At 44.0% G+C, this 24,580-nt stretch overlaps 2 protein-coding genes across 4 annotated transcripts in view; both read left to right on the forward strand.

The window, feature by feature from the left end:
- The first annotated feature begins 1,063 nt into the window (after positions 1–1,063).
- Positions 1,064–17,854, forward strand: Tmem183a (transmembrane protein 183A). 3 transcript variants are annotated; one of them, XM_032914871.1, is made up of 8 exons: positions 1,064–1,274; positions 1,398–1,487; positions 2,458–2,625; positions 8,131–8,287; positions 9,000–9,180; positions 11,487–11,567; positions 14,224–14,379; positions 15,751–17,854. In XM_032914871.1, the coding sequence occupies exons 1-8, from the start codon at positions 1,166–1,168 to the stop codon at positions 15,934–15,936; spliced, it is 1,128 nt and encodes a 375-aa protein (XP_032770762.1). In that variant the 5' UTR covers positions 1,064–1,165; the 3' UTR covers positions 15,937–17,854. The 3 variants fall into 3 exon arrangements, with proteins under 3 accessions (XP_032770762.1, XP_032770763.1, XP_032770761.1); XM_032914870.1 differs by having other exon boundaries at positions 1,065–1,274; positions 8,128–8,287; XM_032914872.1 differs by lacking the exon at positions 11,487–11,567 and having other exon boundaries at positions 8,128–8,287.
- Positions 17,855–19,205: 1,351 nt separating this feature from the next.
- The window catches only part of Ppfia4 (PTPRF interacting protein alpha 4), a 46,143-nt gene continuing 40,768 nt past the window's right edge, over positions 19,206–24,580 (forward strand). The window contains exon 1 of the mRNA XM_032914928.1: positions 19,206–19,320. The gene's annotated coding sequence lies outside the window, so the exon portion shown is untranslated. The remainder of the gene's footprint in view (positions 19,321–24,580) is intronic.

Raw genomic sequence — 24,580 nt, forward strand, 5'->3', positions numbered from 1 at the left:
AGAGAGGGAGGAGGAGGGGGAGGAGGAGGGGAAGCAGGAAGACACAACTCGGGACTTTTCTATCAATACAAAGGGAATACGATATTTTCTCATCTATCCTTCTGGAATTTGCTCAGATGATGGTGATGGACAAACCTTTTAAAAATCCTTTTTTATAATTTTATATGAGTACACTGTAGCTGTCTTTAGACACACAGAAGAGGGCATCGGATCCCATTTCAGATGGTTATGAGCCACCATGTGGTTGCTGGGAATTGAACTCAGGACCTCTGGAAGAGCAGACAGTGCTCTTTTTTTTTTTTCTTTTTTCTTTTTTCTTTTTTTCGGAGCTGGGGACCGAACCCGGGGCCTTGCGCTTGCTAGGCAAGCGCTCTACCACTGAGCTAAATCCGCAACCCCCCAGACAGTGCTCTTAACAACCGCTGAGCCAACTCTCCAGCCCTTAAGAATCTTTTACTTTGAGAATTCAGACGTTTATGTTTCAGGCAGCATCTCTTGTAGCCCAGCTGGCTACGAACCGAGGATGACCTTCACCTTCTTTTCTTTTTTTTTTTTTCCGGAGCTGGGGACCGAACCCAGGGTCTTGCGCTTGGTAGGCAAGCGCAAGCGCTCTACCACTGAGCTAAATCCCCAACCCCGACCTTCACTTTCTGATCCTCCCTCTACCATCTCCTCTGTGTTGGGATTACAGGCGTTAGCCACAGGTCTGGAGGGAGAATTTCAAAGCCCTTTTAAGCAAAATTATAGCGACCACTTCGATATTTACGTTCGGGTCACTTGGCATAAGTGGGAGGGAATGACAACAAAGTATATGCAATCTAGAGGCTGAAGTGGATCAGGATGTAAACTGTTAGTTCTAATTAACGCGTTTGGAGGACTGGGTCTGACACACCAAACGCCTACGAGAAGGCGATAACACACACCCTGTCCACCTTGTCCAGCCCGCTACCCTTTAGGAACTTGGCCTCCGCTACAGCCGAGGGCGCCGGGTGATGACGTCACCAGGCCCCGGAGGCGATTGGCTCCCCGAGAGAGGCGTCGGCAACCAACGGGACCCAGAGCCCTCGCCTGAGTCCTCGCGATAGCCGCAGCCTCTGTGCGGGATGGCCGCGGAGCCGGGTGGAAGTGCCCCGCGGCTCCGGGAGCCGGCTCTCGGGGCCGAGAAATGGCCCGGGGCCCCGGCCAGCTAAGCGGGCCTCGTCCGGACACCGTCACCATGCCCAAGAGAGGAAAGCGGCTCAAGTTCCGGGCCCACGACGCCTGCTCGGGCCGAGGTGGGCGAGGGGCGGGGCCGGGCGGCGGAGGGGGGCTGGGCAGCAGGGTCCAGCTGGGCGAGACTCGGCTGCAGAGACTTTGCCCCGAGTCTGAGGAGGCCTTGGCTCTTTGCTCTGTTTCAGTGACTGTGGCGGACTATGCCAACTCGGATCCGGCGGTGGTGAGGTCTGGACGGGTCAAGAAAGCCGTGGCCAACGCTGTTCAGCAGGAAGGTAGGCTTTCGTGGATCTCTTTAGGCCCAAGCTTTTAAGACAGCATTAGGTATTGTATTTTCCTGGAATTGTGTCCGGGTGTTTTTCCTGCTGCCCTTTGGCATCTGGCTATGAACGTGTTTGCTCTTCCCACTGTTTACTTTCTCATATCGGGGATGGGATGGGTGTGTGTTGCGGGGATCAGCAGGTTCCAGAGCCGAAATGTTTTTTATTTCCTCTTTGAATTAAAACCATTTTGTGACCAAGTCAGGTGGGCGTTCCTTTAATCTTAGCATTGGGGAGGCAGAGACAGGTGGATCTCTCTGAGTTCAAGGCTAGCCCGGTTTACATAGCAGTTTACATTGAGATCCTGTCTCAAAAGAACAACCAAAACAAGAACAAAAATCCCACACAACTTCATGTACTCATTAATTTCCACTGTCATGCCTTGATATCAGTCTCTCATTTTTTATAATTATGCATATTTTACCGCACAGTTGACATCCATTACATTAGCATATCGTTTTCTTTTTGCCGTGCTTGTCTTGCTGTCAGGATTTTTGCAGTTGGTTCTCTTGGATTTATGGTTTATGTCACATGTCTCCAGTGCAGGACAGGGTTAAATTGGATCCCATTTCTCTTAAGCCAATGCTCCTAGGAGTCTAGGTGCATGGCAGTACACTTGGCTTCTGCTTTCATCGTCCTGCAGGATTCACAGTGGGTGCATTGTTCACACCCCAACCCAAGACTGAACTCAGCACTTAGAAAGAATCAGTTTCTGCTACTTTAGAGATAGCTTGCCAATTGCTTTCCTTTTTTTTTTTTTTTTTTGGTTATTACAATGCTACAGTTTTGTTTGAGCTTTTCTTATTATAAGGTGTTGGCTTTCTTCAAGATTGCCTCTGTCCTCCATGGTTGCTGATACATGGGCCTTTATGGGTATTTTTGGATGGGACCAAGTGCGTTTCATTCTCTCCTTGTTTTCTCCTAGTAAAATCTCTCTGTGGCTTGGAAGCGTCCCAGGTTCCTGCGGAAGAGGCTCTCCCCGGGGTGGGTGAGCCGAATGACATCTTGAACAGCAGTGATGAGATGGACGCCCAGGAGGAAAGCACTCAGGAAAGATCTGTCTCCAGAAAAAAGAAAAGCAAGAGACACAAAGGTACGGGTTGCTTTGCTCAGGATTGAGCTCTGTTTGTGGTGATCGATCAGTCAGTGGATTGATCAATTGATGCTATCGCTCTTCAATGTAAGGGAGATCTAAGAGGTGAATTTGCTATTGTACCAGTCATTGTCAGTGATAACTTTTTTTTAATATTTATTTATTATATATGAGTACACTGTAGCTGTCTTCAGAGGCACCAGAAGAGGGCATCAGATCCCATTACAGATGGTTGTGAGCCACTATGTGGTTGCTGGGATTTGAACTCAGGACCTCTGGAAGAGCAGTCAGTGCTCTTAACCGCTGAGCCATCTCTCATGCCCAGCCTAATAACCCGCTTTTCCAGGATCCAAAAATTAATAGCAACATTTGTTATACTTTATTCTTTCTTAATTCTGTTAGGGATGTATAATACATACATACATATGTGTATGTATATACAAATTTTCCAGAACATTTCCAACTTATGTTTTACTGTTCTTTATTTTCTTTATTTATTTTTAGGCACTGAATATGAGTGTTTGTCTACATGCGTATGTGTTCATTTCATGTATGCCTGGCACCCGTAGAGGTCAGGGGAGGGCATTAGCTATGGAGCTGGAGTTGTGAGTTGGATGGATGATTGTGCACTCTGATGTGGGTTCTGGGACTCACATCTAGGCCTTTTGCAAGGGCAACAACTGCTAAACCATCCTGGCTTTTCAAGACAAATTTCATTTTCTTTTTTCTTTCCTTTCACCCACCCACACTCACACTCTCTCTCTCTCTCTCTTTCTTTCTTTCTTTCCTTCTCTCCCTCTCTCTCCCTCTCTCTCCCTCTCTCTCTCTCTCTCTCTCTCTGTCTTTCTTTCTTTCTTTCTTTCCTTCTCTCCCTCTCTCTCCGTCTGTCTGTCTGTCTGTCTGTCTCTCTCTCTCTCTCTCTCTCTCTCTCTTTCTTTCTTTCTTTCTTCTTTCTGCTTTGAGACAGGGTTTCTCCATGTAACAGCCCTGGCTATTCCCGGAACTGCTTTGTAGACCAGTTTGCTTTGTAGTCCACAGAGATCTGCCTGCCTTTGCCTCCCAAGTGCTAGGATTAAAGGCAGGTGCCACCAAATGCTGGGCCTCAAGATAGTTTTTTTTATTTCTTTTTTCCTTATTTTTTGAAATGGGGGTCTAGTGTAGGGCAAGCTGTCGTCTCACAGAGTTCATCTGACAGAGACCCCACGCCTCTGTCTTGGCAGCACTAGGACTAAAGTTCTGTGCCGCCCGCCTGGCAAGACAGTTTTAAATCAAATACAATTGAGAGGCTTTACTATTTCCCAGCTGTTCTGTTGCCATCATGAACTAAGGATAGAATGTTTCCGTCATCCAAAAAGAATTCCCAAACCACAGTGTCACCGCTTCTGATGTACGGCACCCCTGGCCTGCCCTAACTTCATTCTCTGCAGATATGACTGTTCTGATACTCCATACAAATGCAGTGCTAACCTATTCTTTCAAGTCTAATTTCTTTCATGTGGCTTAAAAATGTTTACGGTTCAATGTACTAATAGTTCATGTTTACTGCCTTTTTTTTTTTTTTTTTCTTTTTTTTTTTTGAGCTGGGGACCAAACCCAGGGCCTTGGCCCTTTAGGCAAGTGCTCTACCACTGAGCTAAATCCCCAACCCGTTTACTGCCTTTTGTCTGACTACTCTGCATTATATAGCAACTTCAGGGATGAGTTTGGTGTGGCAGATGCTTTCATTTCTAGTAGGTAATGAGCATTCATGCAATTTCTGGATTGTGTGGTAATCTGTGTTTAAGTTTTTGAGGAATCAGTGAAATGGTTTTATCACTTGATATTTCTAACAATAGCATATGAACATCTCCCCTGCCACCCTCACAGGGTTTCTTGTGTAGCCTTTTTTTTTTTTTGGAGCTGGGGACCGAACCCAGGGCCTTGAGCTTCCTAGGCAAGCGCTCTACCACTGAGCTAAATCCCCAACCCCTCTTGTGTAGCCTTTAGAGTGTCCTGGAACTAACTATGCTGGCCTTGAACTCAGGGATTCACGTACCTCTGCTTCCTGAGTGCTGGGATTAAAGGAGTAAGCCACTATGCCTGGCTTTTTCTTTGTTTCATCATTTTAAATTAAAATATTACATTATAAGACTCCCTTCAGATAGTCAGGATATAATCACATATTAGACAAGTGGTTTGTGGCATACATACTTGAACATTATTTCTTTATTATTTTTTTACTTTACTTTATTAAGTACCTCTCTTCTACTTTGATTAATTTCTCTTAAATATTTTTAAAATGACTATCTATTTTGCAAGTGTGTGTGTGTGTGTGTGTGTGTGTGTGTGTGTGTAAAGGGTAAAGTAACAGTAATGTGCATACCAGGGTGTACAGGTGGAGATCAGAGGGCAGTTTGTGATACTCAGTTCTATCTCCTTCCATCATGTGAGTCCCAGGGATTAAACTCAGTCAGGTTTGACTGCGGGTTCCCTGCAAAGCTGTCTGGTTGCCCCATCCTTTAGTTTCTGAAGAAACCGCCATAACCATTTCAATACCTATGAACTCACTACAATTTATGTTTCAACCTTTACTTCTAGGAATTTTGGGCAATTCCTAGCTATCATTATCTCTATAAATGTTTTAATTGGTATCCTCAAAAGAGGAATAGTCTTCAAAAAGACTATTGTTAGCTAGCAAGTAATTTCAGGAGGAGAAGGAGGAGGAGGAGGATCAGGAGTCCAAGGCCAAGGCTAGCTCCAGGTTGGAGGCCAACCTGAGTTACATTAGACCCTGTCTGGAAAGCTAAACAATAACAACAAACCTGGGATGCTCAAGAGACGTCTTTGGGGTTAAGAGCACTGGCTACTCTTCAGAAAGACTCACATATACCCAGTACCTACATGGAGGCTCACAATCATCTGTAACTTCTAGAGGATTCAGTGCTCTCTTCTGTCCTTGGGAGCCAGCCATGCAAGTGGTGCAAAGACATACATGCCTGCCTTTTTGCAGACTCTTTAGTGTCGAGCCATCTCCCTATCCCTGACACATACAATCTTTAGCAATATTCAGCCTTGTAAAAGTCATTAATGAGCCAGATGTGATGGTGCATGATTTTAATTCTAGTATTTGGTAGACAAAGGTAGGCAGTTTAAGGCTAGCATGGTCTATATAGTAAGTTCTGAGATAGCCGGGGCTACATGGTGAGATCCTGTCTTGGAGATGAATGATTATTTAAGGCGAAGGTGTCTTTCTGGTGTATGTGTTGTTATTCAAATCTCAGGTATATAGTGAACTTTAAGGGTCAGGAGAATAAACAGTAATTAGGTCTGAAGCAGGAAGAGGAGATAGTAAGTATACATTATCAAGTAGGGGCTGACTGACGGGATAACTGGAATGTGTCTTGACTGTGGCTCAGGTCGAGTGCTTGTGTAGCATGCATGAGACATAGGTTTGACTACCAACTGCATAAACCCAGCATGGCGTCATATGCCTATAACCCCAGAATTTAGTAGGTGGGGCTGGGAAGATAAGATGGTCAAGGTGTACTTTGGTTAAATATCAAGTTGGAGGCAAGCCTGGGCTACCTGAGACTCTGCCTTAAAACAAACAAATAACAAAAATAAAAAAATAGAAGAATGTATAGAGTGTGATAGGAAGTATATGTTGTAATTTGCCTTTTGCTAAGATTATTTAGTTTATATTTTCTTTTTACATACCTTCTTTGTTTAAAGAACTAAAAAGAATATGTTTTGAGATTTGTTTATTTTTACTTCATGTGTGTGGGTGTATTGCCTACATATGTGTCTAATCACATGTGTGTAGTGTCCTGGGTTTTCTTTTTTTGTTTTCGTTTTATTTTATTTTGTCTTTGGTTCAGCTTGACACAAGGTAGAGTTATCTGGCAAGAGAGAATCCTAGTTGAGAAAATGCCCCTACCAGATTGTTCTGTGGGCAAGTCTGTGCTGTGTTTTCTTGGTTGATGGTTAGTGTGGGAGGACCCAGACCACTGTGAGTGGCGCCACCCTATCAGATGGTCTGGCTGATGAGACGGCTCGGCTCGGCTGGTAATACTTGCCAGCACGCCTGACTCTCTGAGTTCTGTCTCCAGGACCCACATCAGGGAGGAGAGAAGTGATACCTACAAGCTGTCTCTGGCCTTAATGCACATGCTATGATACCTGTGCCCTAAAACATTAAAATGTAATTAAAAAAAGACTGAGCAAGTCATGAAGAGCAAGCCAGTAAGCAGCACTTCTCCATGGCTTCTGCTTCTCCTCCTGCCCTGACCTCTTCCATGATAAACTGTGACCTGAGAACTGTAAGAAAAAACAAACCCTTTCCTCTTCATGCTGCTCTGCTCATGTGTTTACCGTATAGTAGATACCCTAACTCAGACAGACAGAACCATATAGTTTACCATATAGTAGATACCCTAACTCAGACAGACAGTAACCGTTCTTAATTTTTGAACCATCTCTTCAGCTGCAGTGTCTGTTTTCTTATTACTACAGCAGGCTTAATAGTTTTCTTAATTCTGTTGAAGAATTATTATTGTTAAAATATACACAAAGGGACTTTGAAACTTAATACACAATTTTTTTTTAAAGGTTTTAGATAGGTGGGCTTAATTGGTAAAGCACTTACTGCAAAAACTTGAAGGTCTGCGCTCAGATCCCTGTAGTCAACTGGGGTCTCTCTTACCAGATAACCCTACCTTATGTCAAGCTGAACAAAGCAAAAGAAAACCCCCAAGCCAACCAGGACAGGTCCTCTTTCAGGGGACCAGTATAATATTAGCACCCACACCAGGCAGCCTGCAAATATGCCTAAAACTCCAGCTTCAAGGAACTTGACACCCATTCTCCATGTATTCCCATATACACCCGCGCGTGCACACGCACATGCACGCATACACATGCACACACCCTTTTAAGAACATAAATGGGGTGGGCCTGGAGAGGTAGGTCACGTGTGCTCCAAGTTCAGTGAGAGACCTTGTCTCAAATCATCAGATAGAAAAATGATGGAAGAACATGCTGGATAGCGACCTCTGGACTCTCTACATAAGCATGTCCCTGTCCACACATGTCGCCACTCAAGAAAATTTCTGCACACATGCATATACATACAACAAAGGCCTAAAGGACATTAACTCTTCACTTGGGCAACAGAAGACAAAAAGATTTTAGCATCTGGAATAACCAGGAAACCATCAGCTTGAGGGGCTTCCTTGGATCTGTTTAAACCCCTTTTCTTAGCCGGGTATAGTGGCACACACCTTTAATCCCAGCGCTAGGGAGGCAGAGACAGATTTCGAGGCCAGCCTGGTCTACAGAGTGAGTTCTAGGACAGCCAGGGCTACACAGAGAAATCCTGTCTTAAAAAACAACCAACTGAACAAATAAAGAACCAGGCCAAACAACCAAAGCCCCTTTTCTTAAATGTACCAGCTGGGAGAGATTAGAACGAGTCCTTTAGGTGTGTGTAATAAATAGAACACGATTTTCTTTTTCTTGTTTCAGAAGACCTGGATGGGGCTGGAGGAGAAGAGTATCCTATGGATATTTGGCTGCTGCTGGCTTCCTATATCCGTCCTGAGGACATTGTGAATTTTTCCCTGATTTGTAAGAATGCTTGGACTGTCACTTGCACTGCTGCCTTTTGGACCAGGTTGTACCGAAGGTGCGACCTCTGAGTGCCAGTGTCTTCTCTGTGGCTGACTTTGTTGCTATTTGTGATTTGGAGCTCTGCCCTACATGATGGGCTCTTTCCACTTTTTCTCTCTTTTATGCCTTGGCATAACCCTAGCTTTGGACTTATGTTACTGATTCATGCAGGTGACTGTCTTCCCTATGGCTGTCCCCATCCCTTCTAATCTCTTTTTTTCTCTTTTTGCAAATGGTATTACTTCTGGTCCCAGAAAGAACTTAGACTTTTCCTGTAGAGGCGTATTTTACTACGTGATCAGTAAAAGTGCTAGATTTTCATGTGGGGTACAGAGGTCTATGGACTCTATGAACTGTAGGGATGTGGTAGGAATGGATAGAGAACTTGGTGACATGTCTGACAGGGAAACCCAGTGGCTTTTCCCCATGACAGATTCTTTTTGAGCAACTAAAGCATATTGCATGATTTGTAATTCAGAGGCTTATAATTCTGTAGAATCTGAAATAGTCCAAATTTAAATTGAAAAACTACAGGGTTACCAAAATGAAGAAGCAAAAGTCATGGATCATGTAAGGAGATGGTGATGGTATTTGTGAGAACTGGGCAAGCGAGTGCCCCCCAGTGAAGTAGTGGAGTGAAGCTCACATGGAAGTTGGGAGCCCTGGGGGGCTGGATAAGAGCAGGCAGACAGGTCACATATTGGTAGGAGTCATGTGTCATGTTTCAGGCACTACACGCTGGATGCTTCTCTACCTTTGCGGCTGCGACCAGAGTCCATGGAGAAGCTGCGCTGTCTCCGGGCATGTGTGATCCGATCTCTGTACCATATGTATGAACCGTTTGCTGCTCGAATCTCCAAGAATCCTGCCATTCCAGAAAGCACTCCCAGCACACTGAAGAATTCCAAAGTAAGTGGCTAGTGGATTCTTGTATGGTGGGCCTGTTCCTAAGTCTTGTTTGTAGTCTCTTAATGGGGAGGACTGTGGGTCCCAATCCATTAGGGGGCTAATGTAAACTTGTACGGTTCAGAAGTTTCATTTCTCTGACACATTCCTGCAGTGTTGGACTGGTTTATGCTATCCTTTCTTAGAGCTTTTTTGTGCTTTTAGTGTATTTCTTAAGTCTTTAATTTATTTTTATGCACTGTACATTTGACCATTGTAGATAGAATGGTTTTGATAGTTTGGGCTAGGAAGAATATTTAGAATGGTTTTGATAGTTTGGGCTAGGAAGAATATTTGAATGGTAGGTGCATACTACAGTTTTCCCAAAATGTTTAGTCATGACACAAATCTAACACAAGGAACTGAATTGATTTTCTGTTTCTAATGTAACCTTGTCGTCTGAGATTGCGCTTCTTTCTTGACTTCCTTTAAGGATTTTAGTATACACTTCTTTACTTGCTAAGTCCCTGGGCCAGGCTCTGGTAATTTGTCTCAGAGACTATAAGGCACTCCAATTCATGGATCTTAGGATTCCAAAATCTTCCTATGTTTTAGGCTCCCTTTATCTTAGCATTCTCTGCATAGTTTATATCCATATGCTGTATTCAGGTTTCTGGTATTCTGAATAATAAGTAGGTCTGTCTGTTAGCCCATTTTCTCCTCCCTGGTGAAATCACGTTTACCCAGCTGGAGGAGTGTAGTCATTACAGTCATTTAGGCATGTGGATGTCTTGGTGTTATCTTACTCATGAGATACTGTGTAAATTTCTTTGCATTTGTAGGTAACTTTCACACCTGTCTCCCCCTCTAATCATTCTGTAGTACTTCCTGTTCTTGGGCTTTGTTTGCCTTTATGCTCAGACATTATGTGATCTTCTCTCCTAGTTGAGCTCTAAGGTTATATTATTTCCTGGAATTAAAAGGTACTATCGTTTGAAAGTAATCAAGATTTCCCCCTCCCAACACATACAAATATAGGTCATCAAACTAGCTGTTTATAATGCTAGTTGATGGATTTAGGGCAGGAGTAGTGTGTTACATGAGTAGAGTTTCACCCTGAAGCTGCTTCTGCTTGTAATGTGAGTGGCCAGTGTCCCATCTCACATTTACAGTGTCTTCCTCCCTAGAAGCGTTTAATACTATCCGATTAACTACAGGGAGGGTGTGATCATTACAGAGTTAACCATGCCAGGTAATGGAGCAGGACAGCATTGATTGGGCAAACTCCTCATGCTTGACACATCTTAGCGGCTCCAGTGCGCAGTGCAAGGGCTACTGTTTAAAGTCTAAAATATCTCATTACTATGTCTTTTAAAAATAGGAAGCCAAAGTAGATTTAAGAAAATGAGCTCTTAATCCAGGTAGTAAGCACAGGCTACCTGGCAGCCTCTTTTTGTGTTGTTAGGAGATCCTCTGACGAGGATATGGGTCCTGTCGTGGCAGAGGCCTGGTGCATGGCCTCACCACTTACATACCTGTAATTGCATGGCACTTAGTTGCCAGCATGCCTAAAGGAAGGTTCCCATTTCCTGGACTCCAGCTTTTCGTATTTGATCCCCTCTCTCTCTTTTCAGTAGCATAGCTTGTGTGGGACACTGGAGCCGTTGTGATGGCAGCAGAAGTGTTTTCCCCTAAAAGCCAAGCCCATTATTTTTGATGGAGCAGCAGGACGTACAGGGCATGTCTGAAGGCAGGACAGCTGGCACGGCGGACGACCCACCCCTTGTCCCCTGGGAGGTACTTCACTTCTTGTGCTTAACCCTAGCTATAGCCTGACTTCATTGAGGGGCTTGCTTTAGACTGAATCCAGCTTAGCTCACTGGTTTCCATAGTAGCTGTCTGTTCCCACAAGGTCCTGAGTGGCTTGCTCCTGTTCCAGGGCTGCCCTCCTTGCCTGCTTTGTGGCCTTGCTACCATCTTGCCTGGTGGCTACTTGCTGCCTTTATAGTTTACTGTAGAGTAGTGGCTGCTGAATCAGAGAAAACGCCCCTCACTGCGGATATGTATTTCTGTCTTTAAAGATGAGAACATAGGGTTGATCTTAATAAGCTGAGGTTGACTTGTATTGGTCCCTCTTCTTCCCGAGTAGCACTGACTGTCCTCATGTCGCACCAGTCTCGAGTTGGGGGTCTGTGTGTGCCAAAGGAAATCCTCTGCATCAGGACTGTAGTTGGCTTTAGAGCTCTCAGATGTTTTTGCTAATTATTCTTTTTGTTACTTTACTATACATACCAGTGTCACTCCCTTAGTTTATTTTTTCTTTCTTACAGTGCTTACTTTTCTGGTGCAGAAAGATTGTTGGGAACAGACAAGAACCAATGTGGGAGTTCAACTTCAAGTTCAAAAAACAGGCATGTGTCCTTCCTTTTTTTTGTCTCTATTTTTATAAATTTTATCTTTAAAGGTTTGTTCATTTGGGTGGTTGGATGGTTCAGAGGATGAGAGAATACTGCATTGTCAGGACCCAAGTTCTAGGACATTGAGTAATGCCCTCTTCTGGCCTTTCAGGCATCACACTCATGTACAGACCACCACCCACACCCATACCCACCTTAAAATTAGGATTTTTTTTTTTTTTTTTTAAATGGGCTTATTTGTTTGTTTAGTGTTTAAGGGCACTGACTGCTCTTCCAGAGGTCCTGAGTTCAATTCTCAGCAACTACATGGTGGCTCACAATCATCTGTAATGGGATCTGATGTCGTCTTCTGGTGTGTCTGAAGACAGTGACAGTGCACTTAAAATAAGTAAATCTTAAAAAAAGTTTTTTTTTTTTTTAATTTCGTATGAGGTTTTTTTTTTTTTGAGACAGTCTTCTGTGTATCTGCATATCCCTGGATGTCCTGAAACTTGCCACATAGACCAGGCTGGCCTCAATCTAATAGAGATCTACCTGTTTCTGTCTCTCAAGTCCTTGGATTAAAGACCTGCGCCATTATATCTGGCTTGTCTATTGAGTGTTTTGCCTGCATGTATGTATGAACAGTTGTTAGCCTCCATATAGGTGCTGGGAACCAAACCTTCCTCTTCGGCAAGAGTAGCAAGGGCTCTTTAACTGCTGAGCTTTCTGTCTCTGCATCCTTCAGATATTTCATGAATTTTACCATTTCTTAGTCCCTTTTTGCTGCCAAGACAAGTACCAGAGATTGGGTTATTTATAAAGAACAGAGATTAATTTTCTCATAGTTCTGGAGGACCAGAGATCCAGACAGGTTTTGTGTCTCATGAGACTCTGGTTCCCATTTTCAAGATGGTGGCGTAATTGTACCCTGTGATGGAAGGCCGAAAGGAGCCAAATCTATTTTAAAGCTCTTATTGTAATAAGAGCCTTCATCCATTCACGAAAGAGGAGTCCTTATCACCTTCACCTTCTAAAAGCTCCATCTCTTACATAATGTAACATAACATTAGATTAAATTTTGGAGGGAACTGTTTCATGTTGGAGAAAAAAAGATAGCATCTTCAGGTTGTTACCTAAGGTAAACCTAGACAGATTACCAGAAAACAGAGTTATAAAAGGGGTGTATGTGTGCGTGTAGCATGAGGATATGAATTTGGCTGCCCAAAACCCATGTAAAAACTGATGTGTGCCACACTTCTGTAACGCCAGTGCTAGCAAGTGGAAATGGGCAGAGTCTGGGAGCTCATTGGCCAGCCAGTTAAACCAGTTGGATAGCTCCAGGTTCAGGAAGAGACTGTTCAGAAATAAAGCGGGGAGGTGGGGAGGCATTGGCATTGACCTGGCTTCCACGTGCATGCACACACACATAACCCTCACACACTGCAGCTCCACCCCCACACACTGAGAAAAACTCAGTATTTGTGGTATGTTAGTGTCTATAGCTGTGAAGAGACACCATGACATCAGCGATTTTTATAGAAGTATTTAACTGGATCTTGCTTATAGTTTCAGAGGTTTATCCATTAACATGGTGGAAAACATGGTGACATGCAGGCTGACACAGTGCTGCAGAAGGAGCTGAGATTTCTTTTTTTTTTTTTAAAGTCCTACTTTTTTTTTTTTTTTTTTTTTTTTTTTTTTTTTTTTTTTTTTTTTTTTTGATCTGGGGACCCAACCCAGGGCCTTGCGCCTTCCCTTGGGAAGGGCTTTCCCCCTGCGCTAAATCCCCAACCCCTAAGTCCTACGTTTTTAAGATTTATTTATTTTTTCTTTTTTTTTTCTTTTCTTTTTTTTTTTTTACTTTTTTTTTTTTTTTTTTTTTTTTTTTTTGGGTTCTTTTTTTTCCGGTTGGGGCCGGACCCCGGGCGTTGCCCTTTCTTCTTCGCGCTCTTCCCCTTTTCTTTTTCCCCAACCCCTTTTTTTTTTTTTAAGATTTATTTATTTTTTTTTTTTTTTTTTTTTTCTTTTTCTTTTTTTTTTTTTTTTTTTCCGGAGCTGGGGACTGAACCCAGGGCCTTGCGCTTGCTAGGCACGCACTCTACCGCTGAGCTAAATCCCCAACCCCTAGATTTATTTATTTTATGTATGTGAATAGTGTATCTCTCTTCACACACACCAGAAGGCGGCTTCAGATCCCATTACAGATGGTTGTGAATTGAACTCAGGACCTCTGGAAGAGCAGAGAGTGATCTTAACCCCTGGCCATCTCACCAGTTCAGGAGCTGAGATTTCTACATCATACTTTTCTATTAATTTATTTTTAAAACATGGTTCTGGTGAAGAAATTTGGCTTTCATGCCTTTGTAAGAAATCACAGTCTGTGATATTAGCTAGATATCTTTCTCCATTGAGGAGTAGCCCCAGCAATGGAGAAATGACACGGAAGTACTATCTAAATGAAAGGCCACTGCTATATTAGCTAATCTAAACTCTCTGTTCCTTAACTGATAGAGTCTCTGATCTCTGATAGAAACCAGCATGTATACAAAGAGATGACAGAAAACTTCTATCTCGTTAACTGAGTTCACCTGTTTTATTTCCCTCACAGCATCTTAAAGAGCATACATATTTCCTCTAGGCCACTAGATTAATGCTCAGTTCTGCTTAGTCCCCTAGATTAAAGAGCAAGTGTATGGAACGGTTGCAACCGCCCATTCAGTATCAAGATGTTCACACCAACCCTGACCAGGACTGCTGCCTGCTGCAGGTCACCACCCTCAACTTCATCTTTATTCCTATTGTCATGGGAATGATATTTACCTTGGTAAGTGAAGAGTCAGCCGTTCTGTAGAGTCTCTGTGGTTTGAAAAGGATTTGCAGATTTAACTATTGGTAAGAAATCTCTGAAGAATAATAAAGTTGAAAATTAAAACCAGAATAACAACATGGTGTACCCCTTCTCCCCCATCAAGTGACTGTACACACATCAAAACCAAAATAGAACCCACAAAATAATGATATAATAATAATAATAATAATAATAATAATAATAATAATTATTATTATTTTAAAAAACCCTAAACATCTTCCAGGTAAAATAAAAACAAAACAGAGAAGTCTGAAGTTAGATTTGCATATTAGAAAGACAGATAATGGAGAGAAGCTAATTATATCTGAGAATGTTCTGTCTGTCTCCTCTGTAAGAAAAGGAAGGATTTTGTATCTTCTGTATGTGCTGGAGGGAACATTGACAGGCATGCACATGAGCACTGTCAGGACCTTGGGCATTCAAACGCACCATAATGGAGTATTAGCATAGATAACTAGCGCTGTCCCTGTAGGGGAGTGTGTCGTATGTGTGTCTTTTAATTATACTTTCCATGGGTAGAAAATATTTGACTGGACAGACAGCTGAAGGTTTGTTATTTGTCATCTGTCTTCTCTTGTCTTAGGCTTGTGTTCAGAGATGTTTGGAGTTCAATGATGAAAAAGCATAATTTTTAATGATAGATAATGTATATATCATGAAGAATTTAAATAATGCATACATTTATTCAGAAAGTAGAGGTAACATAGACTGCCTCTGTCCTGTAATTATAGTTAACTTTCTGGGGACTGTTTCTAAAGTATGTATGTTAATAGGTTCAAATATACATCCTTTTGTAGATAATTTCCTATAGTTGAATATGTATCATGATTCTATTTTTATCATAGGTCCTTCTGTCTCCCTCGAGGTTAAGCTGCTTTAATGACCTCACTGTGACTCACATTCCACATATGCCACACTAATTCTGTAGAAACCTCCATATACTTGGAGATCTTTACACGAAAATGGGATCAGGCTTAGTTTTCACAGATTTTGCCTGACTTGTTCATCAGTGCGTTAATGGGAATTCCATCCTTAGCCTACATGCGTAACAATTAGCTTTGTGGTAGTGTGTGCGTATACAGCCTAAATTATTTATCTGTAAGACCCTTTAACATCTTAGATACACAAAGCAGAGAAACAGTAACAAATATCATCCTGGACTTGTGTCTTTATAAATATGTTAGTGCTATAACTTACGACGAGAAATCTTGAGACTGACTCAAGCTATATTATGTGTAGACCGTCTCAAAAAGAGCGCACAGAAACCAAGGTTAAATTAAATACTAAACATTTAAATTAAATGCTCAATGTGCCTTTCTCTTCTAGTTTACTATTAATGTGAGTACAGACATGCGGCATCATCGAGTGAGACTGGTGTTCCAAGATTCTCCCGTCCGTGGTGGTCAGCATCTGCGCAGTGAACAGGGTGTGCAAGTCGTCCTGGACCCAGTGCACAGTGTTCGGCTCTTTGACTGGTGGCATCCGCAGTATCCGTTCTCCCTGAGAGCATAGTTCCTGCTTCCCGTCCCTGGGGATGGCTTCCAGTCTAGTCCATTAGTGATCAGATTCTGTTTGGAGGGGGCAGCTGGATCGTGTAGCTGATTAGCGATGCACAGGCTGTTTGGGTTCCTGGGGCTCCTATTACAGGAGGTGTGGAGAGGTTGAATCAAGAGGAAAACCAACTATGATTTATAAACATTTTAATGTAAAATTTGCATATTTGAAAGAAGAAACCCGGCCTCATTTCCTGTGTTAAACCTCAGTTGGTGCTGTTGAGTTTGTTTTTATTCTTTTATCTCGGCAAATGTGATCTTGTGTTAGGGGAAGTTAAACTTACTCCTCAAGGAAGAACGTTTGCCCTTAGGGATCAGAGGAACCCAGAGGCTTAAAACAGTTGCTCCAATGTTGCTGCTCCTCAAATTCAAGTGAATATTTTTTCTTTTCCCTTTACCCTTCTCCAGAAATAAAGCAGGTGACAGGGTTATCAGAATCTTATAAGATTGACTTGTGCATCTTTTAAAAAAAATGCTTTTTGGATATTTATTACATGAATATTGATTGTTTTGATGATTTTGTATTTTGGGTTTTGTTTTATTGCATGAGGCTTGACAGTGATGGTAATAATTATGTGCCCCTCTCAGAACTTTCTAGATTGTGTCTCTGATCCTTGTGTTTTGCAAGGTAGTTGAAACCCTTCCGGTTTTATGGTTGAGAATCTGAATCATTGAGTTACCCATGGCCAGAACTATTGGTCCACGCAGAGCCAGGATTCTGACCCATGTCTTTTTTGCTACACCACAACTTCAAAGGCCAGTCTCTCTTTTTTTTTTTTTTTTGTGGTACATAGTGGTAAAAAGGAGTAGGCAGAGTATGATTAAAAGTAAAGCAATGATCTATTTGAATCTTTCAGATATGCATTAACTGAAAGGTAGAACATAGTTTAGGAAGAATTTGGTGTTTTCCTTAAATTGTTAGACTTTATTATGCTAAATTCTCAAAAAATACATTGCATGTTGAAAGCAGCCTTCAACTAGAATTAATTAGTGGCTTTTCTCTGCCCTGTCCTGTCCTTTGAGATCTTTGTTTTTCCTTTTTAAGTCATCCTGTGTGCGTTCAGGATCCTGGTTTTCTGTTCATACAGAAATGTTGACACCGTCCTTGGTCAAAGTTCTTTACTTTCACAGGCATGCTCTGAGAAAAGGACATGGGTGGGTTTTGTTTATTTCTCTTGCTAAGAAGAAAGTCTTACTGCTTCCTTTCCCACCTGCATGTGGCAGAAGACGCACATTAAGACACTTCTCTCATACTCAAGATCTTGAGTTCATTCTTTAGCACTGCAGTCCAGCCCCCACAAAAGTAGTCCTTTTGAGACAGGGTCTTGCTATGTAGCCCAGGCTGGCCTTGAACTTAATCCTCTTACTTTAGCTGCCTGGAGTGTTGGGATTATAGGTGTGAGTCACCAGACAGGACAAAGACAGAAAATATTCGTTAAACATAAAAATATTGTGGGGTGGATACTATTGTTGGCTAAACTGCTAAATTAGTCTGCTGGTTCTTATCACTTTCCCCACCCCATGCTATTTACAGAACATCCTTTAGCATCTGTTTAATACTGCTGCTGACAGCTAGCCTTATCCCACACTGAGGGGAATACTGTCACCGGTTGAACAGAAAGTGAGCCTGGGTCAATAAAAAACTACCACCAGAATTTGGGTAATTAACAAAAGTAAACAAAAACCCAAGGACAATAAGCACTTCACAGATCTCTGCAATCAAAAGTTGCCTCTGAAGCAGAAGAAAAGAAGCACAGAGCCTGGAGTTCCCTGAACAAAAGATGCCATGGAGCAGGGGAGTTGTCCTCGTGGATTTGTGCCTCCCATTTAGGTTTGCCTTAAGTGGGTGAAATAAATGTGGCTTAATTGTTTTCTGGCTCAACCTCTGAGTTTTTGTGCCAAACTCCATGGTATGATGATATACTATATTCTCCCTTCGAAGTTACTGCCTCTGCTGTGTTTTTAACACATTGCCAACACTTGGTAAAGTGGCTCTTCATGGTTACCATGGCTTCAGTCTTCCTCAGCATTGGCTGAGTTGCCTTTTCTGGCATTCATGTTTTGTTAATGAAAGGGGTGAAGAGTGTCCAGGATTGCCTTTTTGTAGAAACTAGACCACCTAGCGAACGATTGAAACTTGGTAGGCTCTGGGTTTAAAAACTATTTTTCACTTGGTGTATATGTTCTTACTCAGAGTGTCAGACAAATAATACAGATTTAGCTTCTGTCAACCCCCACCAGAATTTCTAGAAAAAGGCAAGGAAATTTGAATATATTGGGAGAGTGAATGAAACACTGTGTTAACTGACCTCAGCTTCAGCCTTTACAGGACACTGCTGTTACAAGATATGTATACATCTCTAACTGCCTGTGTGCACATTGTACATATAGAACAGCTCTCTGCTGCTGGGCAGGAGCAGCACAGGCTACCTGTACACTGGAGGCAGCAGCAGGTGAGCCTAGGAGTTTGAGGCCAGCCTGGTCTACATAGTTCTAGGACAGCCAGGGCTGCACAGAGAAACCCTGTCTTGAAAAGCCTAAAAAAGGAGGGGGGGAAAATAAAAAGAACAGTTCACACTCATAACAGTGCTTATGGGGTATCTGTGAAGGATTTGAGTAGGCACTGAAATGAAATTTCACAAACCAGATGGAAAAGATACATTAATAGCCTCGGGGGCAGGGAAAGGGAGCAATTCAGGAAAACCGGTTTAGCTAAAATTTGTCAGAATTTTGGCATTTGAGCATGTTTTCATACGATATATGTATCAGACAAACATTTCATTTTGTAGTAACAGCGTTAGGGCAGTCACACGCCTAAAAGCAAGTCACAATTCACTGAGGCACATACTACAAGAGTATCTGGGTTTCTAGTTTCTCCATTAAAAAATATGTGGGAGAGAACAGTTGTGAAAGGCGACAAACGACTGACCATTTAGGGAACAGGCTACACTTGGGAAGGTGAGTTCAAGATGGTAGACCCGTGTAGGATGTGCTCTGCATTCCAAGTCCTGGGGCCAGAACATCTACCAGATAAATGCTTGCCCTGCCCTCTCAGCCTCAACCAAGATGGCGCACAGCATCAAAGCAGCGCCCTTGTCACGTGTGAACCAGGGCTGGGGAGCGCCGGGGCGTGGGGGGCGTGGCCTCGGGGGGGAGATGGCCAGGCCCCGCCCTGTGGGGGTGGGGCCGGGGTATCCGCGGAGGAAGGGGGCGGGTCCTTCGGGCCACGGTACTGGGCGGTGGAGGCTGCAGCTACCTTTGCGGGCTTGCCTCTAGGACGCTTCGCACTGCCGAGGTCGGGGGCGGCGCCCTGCTGCTGCTGGCCTTCGGCGATTCCACACAGGTGAGCACCCACAGCCCACTACTCGGGAAAAGATGCCCCCTTTTCCAGATCCAGCTCCCCTGAACAGTTGGAGGAGTCTCTGTTAGTGCGCCTTGGGAAAGAGCCTCTTCTGGTCTGGATGTGTCTCTGCGGGGCGCGGGTTTCGTTGCCCCTCGCCTTTGCTGTGCTCTGTGTCCTTGGGGATGAAGATGGGGGTCGATGCCCGTTTTGCAGGGAAGGCGTGGAGTTCGCCCTCAGCTCTATCTGCTCTCTGGGAGGGGGCAGTCGGGTGGACTGCGCCCCCACATCCTCTCCAGGAGAGTCAGAGCAAAAGCGCCTCTGGGCTTGGGGGCCAACTCTGCTCCTTTGGGCGAGCGCTTGTGAGAGGCTGAAGTCTTCGTTCTTCAAGGGGGTCTTCATTCTTCCCGCGTGCCTCTTTACGCCCTTGGTTACTATCGCCAGCTCTTCATTCCTTCAACTGTCAGGCTGTACCAGAGATGCCCCCATCTCCGCAGTGCTGGGGCGGTGGGGTGGAAGGAATGGCCAGCAGAAGGCCTGGTTGGGGGTGGGGATGAGGGTGGGCGCAACAGGAAAAGATGTTCGTAATAGAGATTACTGAACTGGGGTGGGGTAGGAATGAGGAGCTGATTAGTGAACAGTAGGGGTATTTCCCAGCACGGGTATTGAGGGTTTTATGGTGGGTAGGAAGGGAAGTCGGCCTGGAGGACTTGGAAATATGTTGTAGGTGGTTTTTTAGAGAAGGAGGAGGGATCTAGCACTAAGTGCCACTAGGTGCTGATGTCACCTTTGAGGAGAGATGTGTTGAAGAGGAGGAGAGTTGAGGCAGCTCCTCAGTACTTGTTCGTGGAGAGCAAGTGGTTAAGGGGGCTGTCCTTAGCCTGATGAATCCCTCCTGGTGTGAGCTTTAGAAGGCTGCTCCAGGAGCCAGGTTTCAGGGACTCCCTGCAGTCCTTTCCAGAGTTGTTGGAATTGGCTCTTAGTACTTTATTCAATATTGAGTAAACATTTATTGGGCACTTACTACATGCCAGACACCATGCTAGATAGACATTCGCTCATCTAAAAGCAGGTAAGGGCCATGGAGCAGCTAAATGGTGCCGGAAATAGGCACACATCCTCCTATATACAATTTAGTGGAATGGCAGAAACAAAACAAAAAACAACAACAACAACAAAAAAAAAACAACAAAAAAACCAACAACAGCAACAACAAAACCATCAGGATTTTAACCCACAGAATCCTGGTCACTGTTAACTGGCCAGATAGTCTTTAGTAAAAATGACAGCTTGAATGATTTATATTGGCTATTTTCTTAGATTTTGTGCTAAGACCTGAGGAGGCTTTCCAAGAAAAATGATGTCTCAAAGTAATGAGATGAGTGATAGCACATTGGTTTTGGGGGGTTCAGGGGGTCCTAGACACTGTGAAATAAAGACACCAACCATCTCCAGAAACGAGTGGCTATGGAGGCTGGCATGAGGGGAGTTCTGCGTGCTTTTGAGCATGTCGTGTTGAGCATGGATATGATGTCAGTGTATGAGCTCTGCCCAGCAGCTGGCTTGTGAAGGAAGGGTTAGAGAGAGAGAATAGGGCAGCCAGTCAGGCTCGTGGGTCCCCTTTGAGTAATGGGCGAGATCTTAGGATTGGAAAGAGTTAGGAGGGTTTGCTGGGTCTTTCCTGAGCCTCTGAGGATAGTAGAGCTAGAGCCGGGGAGTAGATGGTTAGTTGGGTTGGGACAGTGATGAGGCAGGGGTGAAGGTTCAGGAGGGCCAGAGAGCTGGATGCCAAAGGAATCTTAAGGTACAGGGAAGTTAACTGAGGCCTCGTTACACCTGAAATGCTCTCTGTGGGCCTCCAGGAGCTGTACTGTGTTAAGTTGGTAGAGGATTTGTTCTAGGAACATGGTGTGTTATACTGGCTGATCGATATAGAGAGGTGGTGTGTGTGTGTGTATACACATGCATGGTGTGAATGTGTAAATGTTTGTGTGTTGGGAATGAGGACTGAGAAAGACTGAGAGAATAAAACCTGCCCAAGAGTCTGGGTCCCACTTAAGAAATTGGAAAAAATGGAGGGAGGGAGTGGGGTCAGAGGGAGAGACAAGTGTGTATTGCAACCACATAAGTCACCATCTGTCCCCCCCCCCTCTGGCCTGCTAGCTCACTGACCTATAATTAGCTCTGGAGGGCATACGGTGCTGGCTCACAGGAGTGTGGCACTTTGGGTGTCCGGCAGAGTCAATAACACTCAGGCGCTGTGGTCCTATGCTGAGGACCATACCCCAGGACCACGTCCCCTTTGAATTCTCCAGTCTGAGAAGGGTTCTGTATTGCTGAAGTGGAAAGGGGCCTTAGGTGCCTGAGAACATTACCAAGGTAGAGTTAGCTGGTGGAGCAAAGGGAGACAAGGGGCTCTGAGAGAGAGAGGGTTATGTGAGACTTGAGGCCAGCAGACCTAAGGATTTTACCCCTGGGTGGCTGCAGCCTGGCTTAATACTCCAATTGCAAACGGGTCGAGGCTGTCACATGGGGTCTTCCCTCCCGTGTGTTTTCTAGCTGTCCCAGAAGACAATTCTAGCACAGGGCAGCTGCATTCCCAAGAGAGCTGGGAACTGAGAGGCCTTGGCTCAGGGTCACTTTTTCTGAGAGTTTCAGTTGCTCCAGATGGTGCTTAGCACTGACCCCAGTGTAGAGCAAGGCTGGTCACATGCTGCTCTGTATTGCCCTGAAACGAGTCTAGGTATGTCCGTCTGAATCCTCCCAAGAAGCCTGTTAAGTGTCTTACAAGTTTTCTGTATCTGTAACAGGACTCTTGCAGTGAGTATCGAACTGAATTGAAGTGGTCTGTCTTCTGGTCCCCTGAGTTATATGAAGCAGGTTGTCCTCGCAATTAAGACATTTACCTTACAGCGGTTTGTGCCTGGGGACCCAGCATCATATTGTTCCATTCCATTGGGGGAATTGGCAGTAGATAACGTGAAAATCTCTAAACTTGTCATAAAGCGGAGTATTTGGGTTTAGGTTTATGACCTTGAAGGTATAGATTTGTATATCTATAGGATGTATAGATTTAGTATATCTTACGTATTTTTTATTATAGAAATATGTAACATGACATATGGCAATTTAAAAAGCACTCATCATTTTTAAAAATTTAAAAGGATTTTAATTTAATGTCTATGGGTAATTTGCTTGTATGATTATGCACCATGTGTGTTCCTGGTGCCTGTGGAAGTTAGGAGAGGGCACTGGGTTCCCTGGAGTTATAGATGGTTCTTAGCTGCCATGTGTATGCTGGGACTTGAACCTGCGTCCTCTGGAAGAGCAGCCAATGTTCTTAACCACTGAGCTATCTACCCAGCTCCTGAAATACATAATATACACATACATGCATATATGCATACATACATAAATGCATACATATACACATATACACATGTGTGTGTGTGTGTGTGTGTGTGTGTGTGTGTGTGTGTGTGTGTGTGTTCTGAGTGCTGGGGTCAAAAGTGTGTGCCAGCAAGCCCTGCTTTGAAATAATATTTTTGTCATATGAAGTAGTTGGTTTGCATTTAGAGGCCTTTGTTGCTATCTTGCCCAGCCAATGAGTTGAAGTCTCATAAGTTATGAACATGTGCGTGTGCTTGTGTGTTCAATAGGGTCTCCTGTAGCACAAGCTGTTGTCAAACATGCTGTTGTTGAGGGTGGCCTTAAATTTATGGTCTTTTCATCCCGCACTCAGGCTAGAATTATAGATGCGCTGGATTCTGTATATGTTTGTTGCTCCATGATGACCATTATTGCTTTCAGATAGAAAGTGTCTGAAGGGAAATAGGTTTCATTCACTTTAAGTAGCTATGGGTTTGTGTGTGTGTGTGTGTGTGTGTGTGTGTGTGTGTGTGTGTGTGTGTGTGTGTGTGGTGGGTGGAAGATGATCAGTACAGTGGACCTTGGTGGGTGGTTGCTTCAGAAGAATGCTTTTCCATGTTGACTCAGAAGAGGCGGGCTGAGATGGACAGCTGGGAAGCCTGGCTGTCTGAAGTTGGCTAGGACTAGTCCATGCTGATTGACATTCTGAGAGAATATGTGGGGTGAACCCAGCCTTCTCTCATGGACATAGAGACCTGGGCTTGGAGGCCCTGCAGCACATCCCTAATAGGTTGAGGTAATCAAAGGGAGGGTTGGATCCATTCCTGTGACCCGGGTTCACATAAGACCATTGTGGTGTGTCTAAATCCTTGGCCCCGTAAGGGGCAGAGTACTTCAAGAGGAAGGTTTATTCTTTCATCCCCACCGCTCTCTCCTTTCCTCGAAGATATCCTCACATAGGTTCACTTAGACTCTTTCATGACAGGGCTGGAGACGGCTAATTGGTTAAGTGCACAGGTTGTTTTTTCCAGAGGTTCTGAGGTCAATTCACAGCACCCATACAGTGGTTCATAACCATCTGTAAAGGGATCTGGTGCCCTCTTCTGGCCTGCAGGTGTACATGCAGCAAAGGACTCGTACTTAAAATAAAAACCAAACCTTAGAAAACGTGCTCCTTCATGACCAACAGTGTACTTTCATGACCAGGTCATATGCATGAGCTTTCATGGCCCCACAGTCCTTTCAGGAGCATGCATGCGTGTGTGCGTGTGTGCACACAGGAGTTCTTATCGTCTGGGTGCCTGCCATTATCACTTACACTGCGCATGCTCACACACCATGCCATGTAGTCACAAGCCCTGACATAGAACTGCAACCACCCGTGTTTATAACTCACTCTTATGTTTATGACATGTTTATACACTCACCGGCTTTCATGCACACACTCGGGCCCCGATTGTCACAACTGTACCACATTGTCCTTCTCTTCCTAACTCTTACATGCCTATGCACACATACATATACGTACCAAGCATTCTCATGACCACATGCTCACATATTTGATTGTGTAAAGACACATGACCTCCTCATCCTCTGTTTCATAAGCACACATACACATGTTGGTTTTGAACATCCGTGCACATGCACACGCGCACGTGCACACGCGCGCACCTTTTACAGTGCTTGCATTTCTCAGTGGTCCTATACTCTGACGCTTCAGACAGCTGTCAGCACTCTGACCGGGACTGTTTGCTGCAATGTGATAGCTCCTTAATCTTAGCCCTGACTCACTAATGCAGTGACCTCTGAGCATTTTTTCCCCCCATGCCAGAGAACCCTGTTGAACATTTGTCCCACACAGATCCCTGGCTTTGAAAGATTTTTATTTTCCAAA

This window comes from Rattus rattus, chromosome 10 (assembly GCF_011064425.1).
Source record: "Rattus rattus isolate New Zealand chromosome 10, Rrattus_CSIRO_v1, whole genome shotgun sequence".
NCBI classification, from domain to species: Eukaryota; Metazoa; Chordata; class Mammalia; order Rodentia; family Muridae; genus Rattus; species Rattus rattus.